Raw genomic sequence first — 11,296 nt, 5'->3', positions numbered from 1 at the left:
AGGCAGATCACGAGGTCAGGAGTTTGAGACCAACCTGGCCAACATGGTGAAACTCTGTCTCTAAAAATGCAAAAATTAGCTGGGTGCAGTGGTGCACACCCGTAGTCCCAGATACTCGGGAGGCTGAGGCAGGAGAATTGCTTGAACCCGGGAAGCGGAGGTTGCAGGGAGCCAAGATCGCGCCACTGGACTGCAGCCTGGGCAACAGAGTGAGACTCCATCTCAAACAAAAACAAAAACAAAAACAAAAACAAAAAAAACAAAAACAGAGAGAGAATCACTTGAACCTGGGAGGTGGAGGTTGCAGTGAGCCAAGATTGTGCCACTGCACTCCAGCCTGGGCAACGAGAGCTAAACTCTGTCTCAAAACAAAACAAAAACAAAAACAAAAAAGAAAAGAAAAAAGATATCTTTGCGGGAGCCTAGAGAAAATGAGAGATTTAGTGCATTCAGTGATGCTACATGGAATATTTTGCCAAAAAAGAGCTAATGTAAAGTCCCAGGGTAGGAGATGCAGCACCTACCCAAGAAAGGGGTACAGGGAAGAGAAAACACAGCAACATCTGTTTTCTAAATGTGCCAATGTGAAAAAGTCTCAGAGCCAGTTTGCTAGGGTCATGGGAAGGAACTAGCAGCAAAAATTGACTACCAAAAATAAATAAATAAATAAATAAACAAACAAATGAATAAAGGAGTCTGGCTTTGTCAGTAAAGAAAGAACAATAATATATACAAACAATTTCTATATTCAAGGTTCAAAAAAGAAAATTCTGGACTCAATATGCAGAAAAATGGCTGAAGCATCTATCTATAATAAGAAGAAATGACTAAAAGGGCAAACCTTGGAAAGGAGAATCATGACATGAGAAGAAAGACTTTTTCTTTTTAAAGGGAAGTAATGATATGTGATCATGCAAATGCAAATGTCTGTGGACACTACTGTTAGCTGGTGGGAAGAGAATTTTAATGTGTGCCCTATGCAAATGCATTTTATAATAAAACAAATGTGCAAGGACTTCTGGGGGTGAGGAGGACAGAGTAGAGCAGCAGCTGCTAAATGCTGATGCCTGAGAGGCATGGGAGGATAGAGCCAGAACGTGCCACTCTGGAACCCTGAGCAAATTCTAGCAGGGAGGACAAGTCAAAAAGCCTACCCTTATAAAAAATCTCTTACATTTGACAGAGAACCGGATGGCTAATGAATTAATATCTGAAAGATTTTTTTTTTTTTTTTTACCAAGTGCTTAACCATGAGCAATTATTTCTCTGTGCTTAGAATGATCCTCATAAGAGGACATTAAAAAAATAACAGCAAAAAAACTCCCTTTTCTGTGCTGAGTTACGGGACAAATGATATGAAATGCACAATAAAGCCTAGAGAAAGTCCAGTGCAGAGACAATGCACCTGTAGTTGCAGCTACTTGGGAGGTGGAGATGGGAGGATCTCTTGAGCCCAGGAGTTCAAGGCTGTAGAGTACTATAATGGGCTTGTGAATAGTCACTACACTCTAGCCTGGACAACATACTGAGAGGAGAAGAAGGAGAAGGAGAAGGAGGAGGAGGAGGAAGAGGAAAAGGAGGAGAAGAAGGAGGAGGAGGAGGAGAAGGAGGAGAAGGAGAAGAAACGAAGAAGAAGAAGAAGAAGGAGGAGGAGGAGGAGGAGGAGGAGAAGAAGAAGAAGAAGAAGAAGAAGAAGAAGAAGAAGAACTACTACAGATAAATATAATACAAACTATTATAAACCATTTAGTGTCTTTGTGTCAAAATGAGCACGAATGTCAAAGCTCATTTACGGCACAGTCCTAGGCACTGGTGAAAGAATGAACAGAAGGCAGTCTCTACAATGCTGAACAGTCTGGTTTTGACCAACTGATGGTTATTCATATCTGTATATCTGAAGCAATTATTAAAAAGAAACTGGGAAAAAGTCTGTGTCTGTGTGATAGAGATATTTAAACAAGCCATTTTGAAAATGTTAAAAAATTAAAATTGTAGAAAGTCGAACCATAGGTGCCATGTTTTGCCTGAAGTGGTAAAAATACCATCTGCCTCAGTCTTTTAACAGCATGCTTATTTCAAGTAGCAGTAGGCTAAACTACAGGCATACGCTCAGCTCCAGCTGGGGAAAATACACAGACGTTTGTCGATGTTTTTCTAAGCAAGAGTAGTCAACATATTCGTTTTCTTTTAGACATATATATTAGTTACCATAGCAAACCAAACGTGAATGTGGTCCGAGAGGCTTCTCCACCAGTCCCAACACACCTCCAAGAATTCCTACAATTCAATAGGTGGCACTCTTCCCTCTAGCACTGAGCTGAAGAGGCTCTGCCTAACCTTGAGGCCAGAAGCCTAAGGAGCTGGAACAGTCTGAGAGATGCGCACCCGGGGCTGCAGGACAGTCACTGGAATTAAGATCCCCACAGCATTGTGCACTGGAGCAAAAGTGTTAGCTTCCTGGTCACACTTCACTTCTGGTAATTACGTTCCATCTAATACAACTTCTGCAGTTTTAACTCGGTAAGATATTCCTTGATTTTCCATCTTGAAACTACTAAGGTAGGATTGCCTTACACAGTTAAATAGCTTCCATCTTTGCCCACTGCCCAGGTGGGTGAGTTTCAGCAATGAGGAGAGTGACTTCCAGTGCTGTGTTAACTACTTTAAGAGACAGGGAGAGATTTAATGAATTAATAGTAGTCAAGTGCTTTGATATCTTAGGATGGAAGGTACTACAGCCATGTAAAGCATTCATATCCAGGCTCTATCACAACAGGAACTCAATTAAAAAGTAATTCAATTTCTATCTGAGTGTCTGTGTATAGACCACTATTTTGCTGAATGCAACACACATTTTGAAGGTCCAGTTGAGAATGATTTTGAAATGATCACCTCTTCCACACTCTTCCCTGCTTCCTCACCATCTGAAACTGACAAAATAATTTCGGTGCATGACGGAAATAATTATATACAGTTTTCTTTTGGACTCTTTCTTTATTATTTTATTTTAAGTTCTGGGATACATGTGCAGTAGGTACAAGTTTGTTACACAGGTACACATGTGCCATGGTGGTTTGTGCACCTATTGACCTGCCCTCTAAGTTCCCTCCTTTCGCTCCCCTCCACCCCCCAACAGGCCCTGGTGTGTGTTGTTCCCCTCCCTGTGTCCTTTTGTTCTCATTGTTCAACTCCCACTTATGAGTGGGAACATGCAGTGTTTGGTTTTCTGTTCCTGTGCTGGTTTGCTGAGGATGATGGCTTCCAGCTTCATCCATATCCCTGCAAAGGACATGATCTCATTCCTTTTTATGGCTGCACACTTTCTTAATATCTGACTTTTCAGACAAAATTTGGCTTTTGAGTTTACAAATACCTATCACTTGGAAATAAAGAAATTTTCAGCAAGAAATGAATTTCACAATAGTCTCCTGAAATGGCTGCTGAGTTTTTCAAATATCATTTTAAAATAACCCCTACCAGGGGAACCCTAAGCCACTGAGCACAATGCCTATATTAGCCTGAACATCATGACCACAAAAAGCAGAGCACACAAAGAGGAGGAGTAGACCTTAGGTCGTGGGATGCATTGCCGAGTAGTCTATAACACACTGTATAAGGGATAACACTGCAGACATCTCCCTAAGACTTAGTAGAGAAAGATACAATCTTTCTTCTTTATGTTACTTGGGTTTAAGTCTGTGTAAGGATGACAGGTCTGGATTAGATTCAAGCTATGTCTTTAAATATCAGAATAGCACTACATATTCAAGGAGGGGTGGGTTTCTATTTACTGGCATGAGAAATACTATTACTGGGCACTTGAAAAGGCAACCTTAGGCAACTTTGGGATGGCATGTATTACACAGTCAATACACTCTTAAGGCTGGGTGCCGTGGCTCACACCTGTAATTCTAACACTTTGGGAGGCCGAGGTGGGTGGATCACCTGAGGTCAGGAGTTTGAGACCAGCCTGACCAACATGGAGAAACCCAGTCTCTACTAAAAATACAAAAATTAGCTGGGTGTGGTGGTGCACGCCTATAAACCCAGCTACTCAGGAGGCTGAGGCAGGAGATTGCTTGAACCCAGGAGGCGGAGGTTGCAATGAGCCAAGATCGTGCCACTGCACTCCAGCCTGGGCAACAAGAGCGAAACTCCATCCCAAAAAACAAACAAACAAAAACTCTTAAAATGGCTCATTTGAGTCTACAGTCCTTGATCCCAAACCTCTCCTAACCTCCTGTACCTCTCCTAACATAACATGAATGTAATACTTGTGCACACATATTTGTCAAGCACTCCTGTGTAAGCCTGTGCTAGGGAGGGTGATGCAACCATGAGCAAGGCCACCAAAGCCCCTGCCTTTAGATCTTTTACATGCTATTGGAAGAAGAAATAAACATGCACTTAAACAAAAATTATAATTTTATGTTATGATAAATGTTAAGGAGAAAAAAACAGAGCAAAGGTGGAGTGGCTACTTTAGATAGAGAAGCTGGAATCAAGGGAGCTTGTGATGGCAAACCCTGGCAGTTGTGTTCATGGTGGTTGTCTTGGCACTAGCATAGTGCCTCAAATACATTAAACATCAAATAAAGGCTGGGTGCGGTGGCTCATGCCTGGAATCCCAGCACTTTGGGAGGCTGAGGCGGGCAGGTCGCTTTGAGTTTAGGAGTTTGAGACCAGCCTGGGCAATGTGGTGAAACCCGTCTCTACAAAAAATACAAAAATTAGCTGGGCATTGGTGGCTTGCACCTGTAATTCTAGCTACTCAGGAGGCTGAGGCTGGAGAATCACTTGACCCTGGGAAGCTGAAGCTGCAGTGAGCTGAGATCGTGCCGCTGCACTCCAACTTGGGAGACAGAGTGAGACCCTGTCTCAAAAAAAAAAAAAAAAAGAAAGTAAATTTAAAAATATATTAAATAAATGTTGGTTGGGTGAAGGAGTGTGTCTGGACCTCAGGATAAGAATGTCTCCTCCCAGATTTAGAATGGGCTTAGGGAATAGAACAGCACTACTCTCAACTGCTCATTTTGTACTGAGGAAACTAACGAAAAACCAAAGAATTTGGTTCGCATGTTTTCTCCCCTCCAAATATCATGTTGAAAAGTGACCTCCATTGTTGGAAGTGGGCCTAGTGGGAGGTGTTTGGGTCATGGGATCGGATCCCTCATGAATGGCTTAGCGCCATGCCCTTGGTGACAAGTGAGTTCTCACTCAGTGAGTCCATGCACAATCTGGTTGTTTAAAAGTTTATGGCACCTCCCCTCTCTTGCCATGTGACATGCCCAATACCCTTTGCCATGCACCATGATTCTAAGCTCACCAGAAGCCTCACCAGAAGTAGATGTCAGCACTATGCTTCTTATATGCCTGCAGAACCATAAGCTAATTAAATCTCTTTTCTTTTTTATTTTTTTTGAGACAGGGTCTCACTCCCACTCCCATTGCCCAGGCTGGCATACAGTGGTGCAATCACAGCTCACTGCAGCCTCAACTTCCTGGGGTCAGGTAATCCTCCACCTCAGGGTCCTGAGTAGCCAGGACTACAGGTGTGCACCACCATACCTAGCTATTTTTTTATATTTTTAGGAGGGAGTGCAGTGACACAATCTCAGCTGACTGCAACCTCTGCCTCTCAGGCTCAAGCAATCCTCCCACCTCAGCCTCCTGAGTAGCTGGGACTATGAGTGTGCACCAACATATCTGGCTAATTTTTGTACTTTTTTAGAGACAGGATTTTGCCATATTGCCCAGGCTGGTCTTGAACTCCTGAGCTCAAGTGCTCCTGCCTTGGCTTCCCAAGCCAGCCATATATTTGGCCACTATACCTAGCCATATATTTCTTTTCTTTCTTCTTTTTTTTTTTTTTAGACAGACTCTTGCTCTGTTTTCCAGGCTGGAGTGCAAAGACATGACCTTGGCTCATTGCAACCTGTGCCACTGGGGTTCATGCAATTCTCCTGCCTCAGCCTCCCGAGTAGCTGGGATTACAGGCACATGCCACCACACCCGGCTAATGTTTGTGTTTTTAGTAGAGACGGGGTTTCACCATGTTGACCAGGCTGGTCTCAAACTCCTGACCTCAGGTGATCCACCCCCATGGCCTCCCAAAGTGCTGGGATTACAGGTGTGAGCCACCGTGCCCGGCCCCAGCCAGGTATTTCTTTATTGCACTGCAAGAACAGACTAACACAGTGCCTATTACCAGATTTTGCAGTGAGTTGGTGGCAGAGCCATTGTTTGGTCCAGGGGTGCTCTTATCTGTGCACCACATTCTTCTCTTTGCCATTTTCCAATGGAAATCTCTTCCATTGTCAAGTTCTTCTGTGATAAGAAACCCTAGAGGCATTCTTTGAGTCATATAAAAAGCATCACCAGTCTGGGTAACAGTGAGACCTCGTCTCTAAAAATCATAATAATAAACAAATAAAAAAAAATAGCCGGGTGTGGTGACACATATCTGTAGTCCCAGTTACTCAGGAGTCTGAGGCAAGAGGATCATTTGAGCCCAGGAGTGGGCGGCTGCAGTAAGCTATGATTGTGCCACTGCACTCCAGCCTGAGTGACAGAGTGAAACCCTATCTCTAAAAAAAAAATAAAACAAAATAAGCATCAGTGTTCAATTGTCACTCTTTTCCCTTACTCTTCCACTTTTTTATTCATATGTTAGTTTTCTGTCACTACCACAGTAAAAATCCCAGTCTTTATCTTCAAACTAGTTTACTACAACTTTCCTAAGCAACTTTCCTTAACCCTGCTGATATCTGCAAACTGTGTCAAACGCTTTCCTTTCCTCTCTGCCTTGAGACCCAATGCCCTATCCCTGATTTTCTCCTGCAGCAGGCTGCTTCTCCCCCACTTACTGCATGTGTTTTCTATTTTCTTACTCATGGCCTCTGTTCACTGGCTTACTTGTTCATTCACTTACTAAGTGTCAAGTACTGCGTTGGGTACCAGATATACAAAGAGAAAAAAGAAACTGTCTCTGCCCTCCAAGAGCTCACAGTCTAGGATCTGTCTCATAAATTGATCATTATAATATAACAGAGTAAGAGCAGTGACTGAGAAATGCATAGTGTATTGAGGATCTGAGGAAAGCACCTAACCCAGCTTGGGGAACCACAGAGGATTTGCCATAGGAGACAATCCTAAATTAAGCTTCATTGGATGAGCAGAGGGAGCCAGATAAAGAGGGCAGGGCATTCTAAGCAGAGGGGACAGCATGAGTGAAGGCGCAGAGAACAGAAGCAGTATGCTTTATGAAACTTGGTGCTGCTGCAGGACCGTGGGAGATGAAGCTGCAGGGTCTCTTTAGGGGAGAGATCACACAGCCCTGTATATGCCAACCCAGCAAGCTATGAATGTGCCGGATAGACAACATGGAGCAATGAAGGGTTTTGAGCTGGAGAGGGAAACTGACAGATTGGTGGTTTAGATAGCCACTCTGGCTGGTTAAGATCTGTGGGGACAAAAGAGAGGCAGTGGAGAATGAGCAGTAGGTTTTTCAGTGGTTCAGATGAAGACTATGAGCACTAGGAATGGAAGAGAGACCAAGAGGAAGAGTTGGAGTCAAGAAAATGTAGGCTATAAAACTGGTATGACTTGGTCATGGAACACGAGGTGGGGAGTAGGAGCAGTTTCTTACGTGAGAAGTTTCTCACATGGTTGACTGGTGGAATGACAGTGCTAATCACAGGAGAGAAGATAAGAAAAAAGGCTCAGAGGTCTAGCACCAAGGACTGCAACCTTCCTAATGCAATATATGGACTCTGGGTGATAACGATGCACCAATGTAGACTCATCAATTTTTTTCTTTGAGACAGGGTCTCACTCTGTCACCTGGGCTGGAGTGCAGTAGTATGATCTCAGCTCACTGAACCATCTGCTCCCAGGCTTAAGCAATCCTCCCATCTCAGCCTCCCAGGTAGCTGCAACCACAAGTGCTCATCACCATACCCGGCTAATTTCTACATTGTTTTGTACAGACAGGGTTTCGCCATGTTATCCAGGCTGGTCTTGAACTTCTGGGCTCAAGTGGTCCTCCCACCTCAGCTTCCCAAAATGCTGGGATTAGAGGTATGAGCCAACGCATCCGGCCTTAGACTCATCAATTAAACTCAACAAAACAATGTGCTGCTCTGGTGTGGGATGCTGATAGTGAGGGAGGCTGCATGTGTGTGGGGTTAGGGGCTATAGAAACTCTACTTTTCACTCACTTTTGCTGTCAACCTGAAACTGCTGTAAAATATGAAGTCATTAAACAACAGCAACAGAAAGGCCAGAGATGTCAGAAAAGATGTTTAGTTTAGTTTAAGATGCACTGGGCTCGTATGCCTATGGGAGACCCAACAGGGTAAGTCCACAGCCTGCGTTTGGGTATATGATGAGGCTCAAGTACACATCTAAGACAGAGTGACAAATATGGAAGCCCTTGGTTTAGAGGTGCTCCTATTATCTAGTTTTTCTTGAAGGAGGTGAAAGTATGTGAGGCAGATAAAAGGAGAGACTGTCCCAACACCCCTCATGGGAGGAAGAGAAAGGACTTGACAGCCTCTGAGACTCCAAAAGCTGCAGTCTTAGATCCCAGGGAAAGGCCCAGGGAAAAAGTCGTTCAAAGAAGAGGTAGTGAAGGAAAAAAAATCCTTTGCTGGGGAGAAAAGATGTGAGACAGACTCCAAAAAAGCCAGAGACCAAGTTCTTTGCTGCCCCTAGTAAATCTATGAGAAAAGTTTCCCACACTCTCCCCAAAATGGCCCCCAAACCCCACAAACCAAAGTATCCCAGTCAACCTAAATTCAGTGATTCAAATGGAAGGAAACATCAGAGCTACCCAAAGAGCTTTTTAGAAGCTTTGCAACCTTCTCCAAGTGGGAGACCTGGACTTACAGATTTTTAAAAACCTCCATAGGTAATTCTGACATATGTTCCTGGGTATAAGAACCAGTGGTTCAAAGTAAATCTATTTTTTAATTGTCAAAAAAAAAAAAAAAAAAAGAGAGAGAGAGACTTTATTTTCAGCAAGGAAAGGAGAGTAAAGGCGGGAGCCATGGGTGTGCCCCACTAGGCTGCCAGGGGAGTGCAAGGTTCCGGGTCAGCTCTGGAGAGGCCCTTGAGGGTTTTGGTTGTCCCATGGCAAACAGAGCCCTTCCGGGTCGTGTTTCTCCTTCCCTGTCTTTGGAGTGCAGGTGTGCTCACATCCTGGATTGCTGCATAAATCAGATGGTTGACATGTTCTTTTAGCCAAGCAGCTGTACACATGCCATACACCTGCTAAATGTTCCATTTGTCCCCGAGGGGAAAACAGAACGTGATCTAAGTGTGTTCCTAGGCCTGTACTGATGCACTGAAATCTGACCTCCTGCAGCAGTTTTTAACCAGGGCTGTGTGTCAGAATTATTTGTGGAGACATTTTCAAACCACTCTAGCCTGCCCCTGTACCGCTCTCTCCATCAGGGGATTCTGATCTTGGTGAAAGAGGGTCTGATGCGGAGGTACCTAGGCACGTGTGTTTTCAAAAGTTCCACAGGTGATGTGAGAACTCTTGCCTTTGGGAGTTCAAGTCTGTCCTGTAAGGTGCTTTCCAGGTATTATCTGATGGCCAAAAAGGTTGTCTTCCGTCCACAGGCCATAGGCATCTTTCAACAACGGCTAGTGATTTTACTGTTTTATTTTTCCTCATCACACTTACTGACACTTGACATTACGTTATTTATTTAGCCCTTTATTTAGTTATCGATTTTCCCCACTAGAATTGTAAATATTCTGAAAGAAAAGACTTCATCTAGTTCACCGTTGTATTCTCAATACAATATCTGGAATGAAACAGGTACTCAATAATAAATAGACTTCTTGTTGAATGAATCTTATTCCATGTGCTATTGCCTGTTACTTAACAGGAAATGTCCCTCAGTTCTCAGTGTGATAATTCTCTTTTGACCTTTCAAATATAAACGAAAACCAAACACCACATTGAAATGTGTAAAATAGTACAGTATGTATAAAATTTGCCTACCTTAGCATAGTCCAATCTTCCTTTTTCTTGAGCCTACAAAAGAAGAGGGGAAAATTAATTTGTTACTTCTCTAAAAGTTTAGTGCTTCTATAATTTTTGTTCTCAAAGAATAGAACTCAGCTTTTCTTCCCCCTTTCCCTGTCTCTATTTAATATACGTATTGAACTATATATTATAATCCATGCAAATTGCAAGCATATAGAAAAGTTAAATGAACAGTTCACTGAGCACGCATAGACATTCTATCTAGATCTGGCAGGAGTGGATGTCACAAGTCTTCATGTCACATGCTTCAGCACGTATCTTATACACATGCGGCATCTCATACGTCACCCCATGACCACAATCAAAATTAATGAACTCACAATAATGCCAGATCATCTAACACAAATCTATATTCAAATTTCTCCAACTTTTCCAAGAATATCTTGTAGAGCTTTTTTCCCACAAAACCAGAATTAATCAAGATTTACACATTGCATTCTGGTTTTTATGTCTCTTTTGTTGCCTTTTATTTATTATTATTATAGTTTCTTTTTTTTTTTTGAGGCGGAGTGAGTACTGTGGCCAGATCTCAGCTCACTGCAAGCTCCGCCTGCCGGGTTTACGCCATTCTCCTGCCTCAGCCTCCCGAGTAGCTGGGACTACAGGCGCCTGCCACCTCGCCCGGCTAGTTTTTTGTATTTTTTAGTAGAGACAGGGTTTCACCGTGTTAGCCAGGATGGTCTCGATCTCCTGACCTCGTGATCCGCCCGTCTCAGCCTCCCAAAGTGCTGGGATTACAGGCTTAAGCCACCGCGCCCGGCCAGTTTCTTCTTTTTTGCCTAGACTAGTCTATTCCCATTTTTCACAGAATGAAAATAAAAGCCATTAGCTTATTTTCATAAAAACCATTGACTTTTTGAGAAGACAAGGATAGTTGTTTTATCAAATTCCTTTTTCTTCTTTCTTCATTGCGTCATTTAACTTGTTTCTGTTTTGCTTGTAAACTGAAAGCTGGGTCTGGAGAAGCCTGCTAAGATTTAGATCAAACATTTTTGGCAAAAATACTTTATGTGGAAATATTACACACTCCATCAATTCAGGAGGCACAAAATGTCAGGCTGTTCCACTCTTAGTAATGCTGTAAATTTGGCTGGGTGTGGTGGCTCACGCCTGTAATCCCAACACTTCGGGAGGCCAAGGCAGGCAGATCACCTGAGGTCAGGAGTTTGAGACAGCCTGGCCAACACGGTGAAACCCCATCTCTACTAAAAATACAAAAATTAGCCAGGCGTGGTG

General features: G+C 43.2%; 1 protein-coding gene across 1 annotated transcript in view; it reads right to left on the bottom strand.

Moving 5' to 3' along the window:
- Positions 1-11,296, bottom strand: part of PDSS2 (prenyl (decaprenyl) diphosphate synthase, subunit 2) — a 329,615-nt gene that overhangs the window by 37,844 nt on the left and 280,475 nt on the right. Inside the window, exon 7 of the mRNA XM_011952844.1 lies at positions 10,016-10,048. Within this exon, the coding sequence (XP_011808234.1) occupies positions 10,016-10,048 (33 nt within the window). The remainder of the gene's footprint in view (positions 1-10,015; positions 10,049-11,296) is intronic.

The sequence above is a fragment of the Colobus angolensis genome, unplaced genomic scaffold, assembly GCF_000951035.1.
Source record: "Colobus angolensis palliatus isolate OR3802 unplaced genomic scaffold, Cang.pa_1.0 Scaffold35, whole genome shotgun sequence".
Classification (NCBI taxonomy): domain Eukaryota; kingdom Metazoa; phylum Chordata; class Mammalia; order Primates; family Cercopithecidae; genus Colobus; species Colobus angolensis.
The sequence above is the reverse complement of the archived record's forward strand: the minus strand, read 5'-3'. Positions and strand labels throughout refer to the sequence as shown.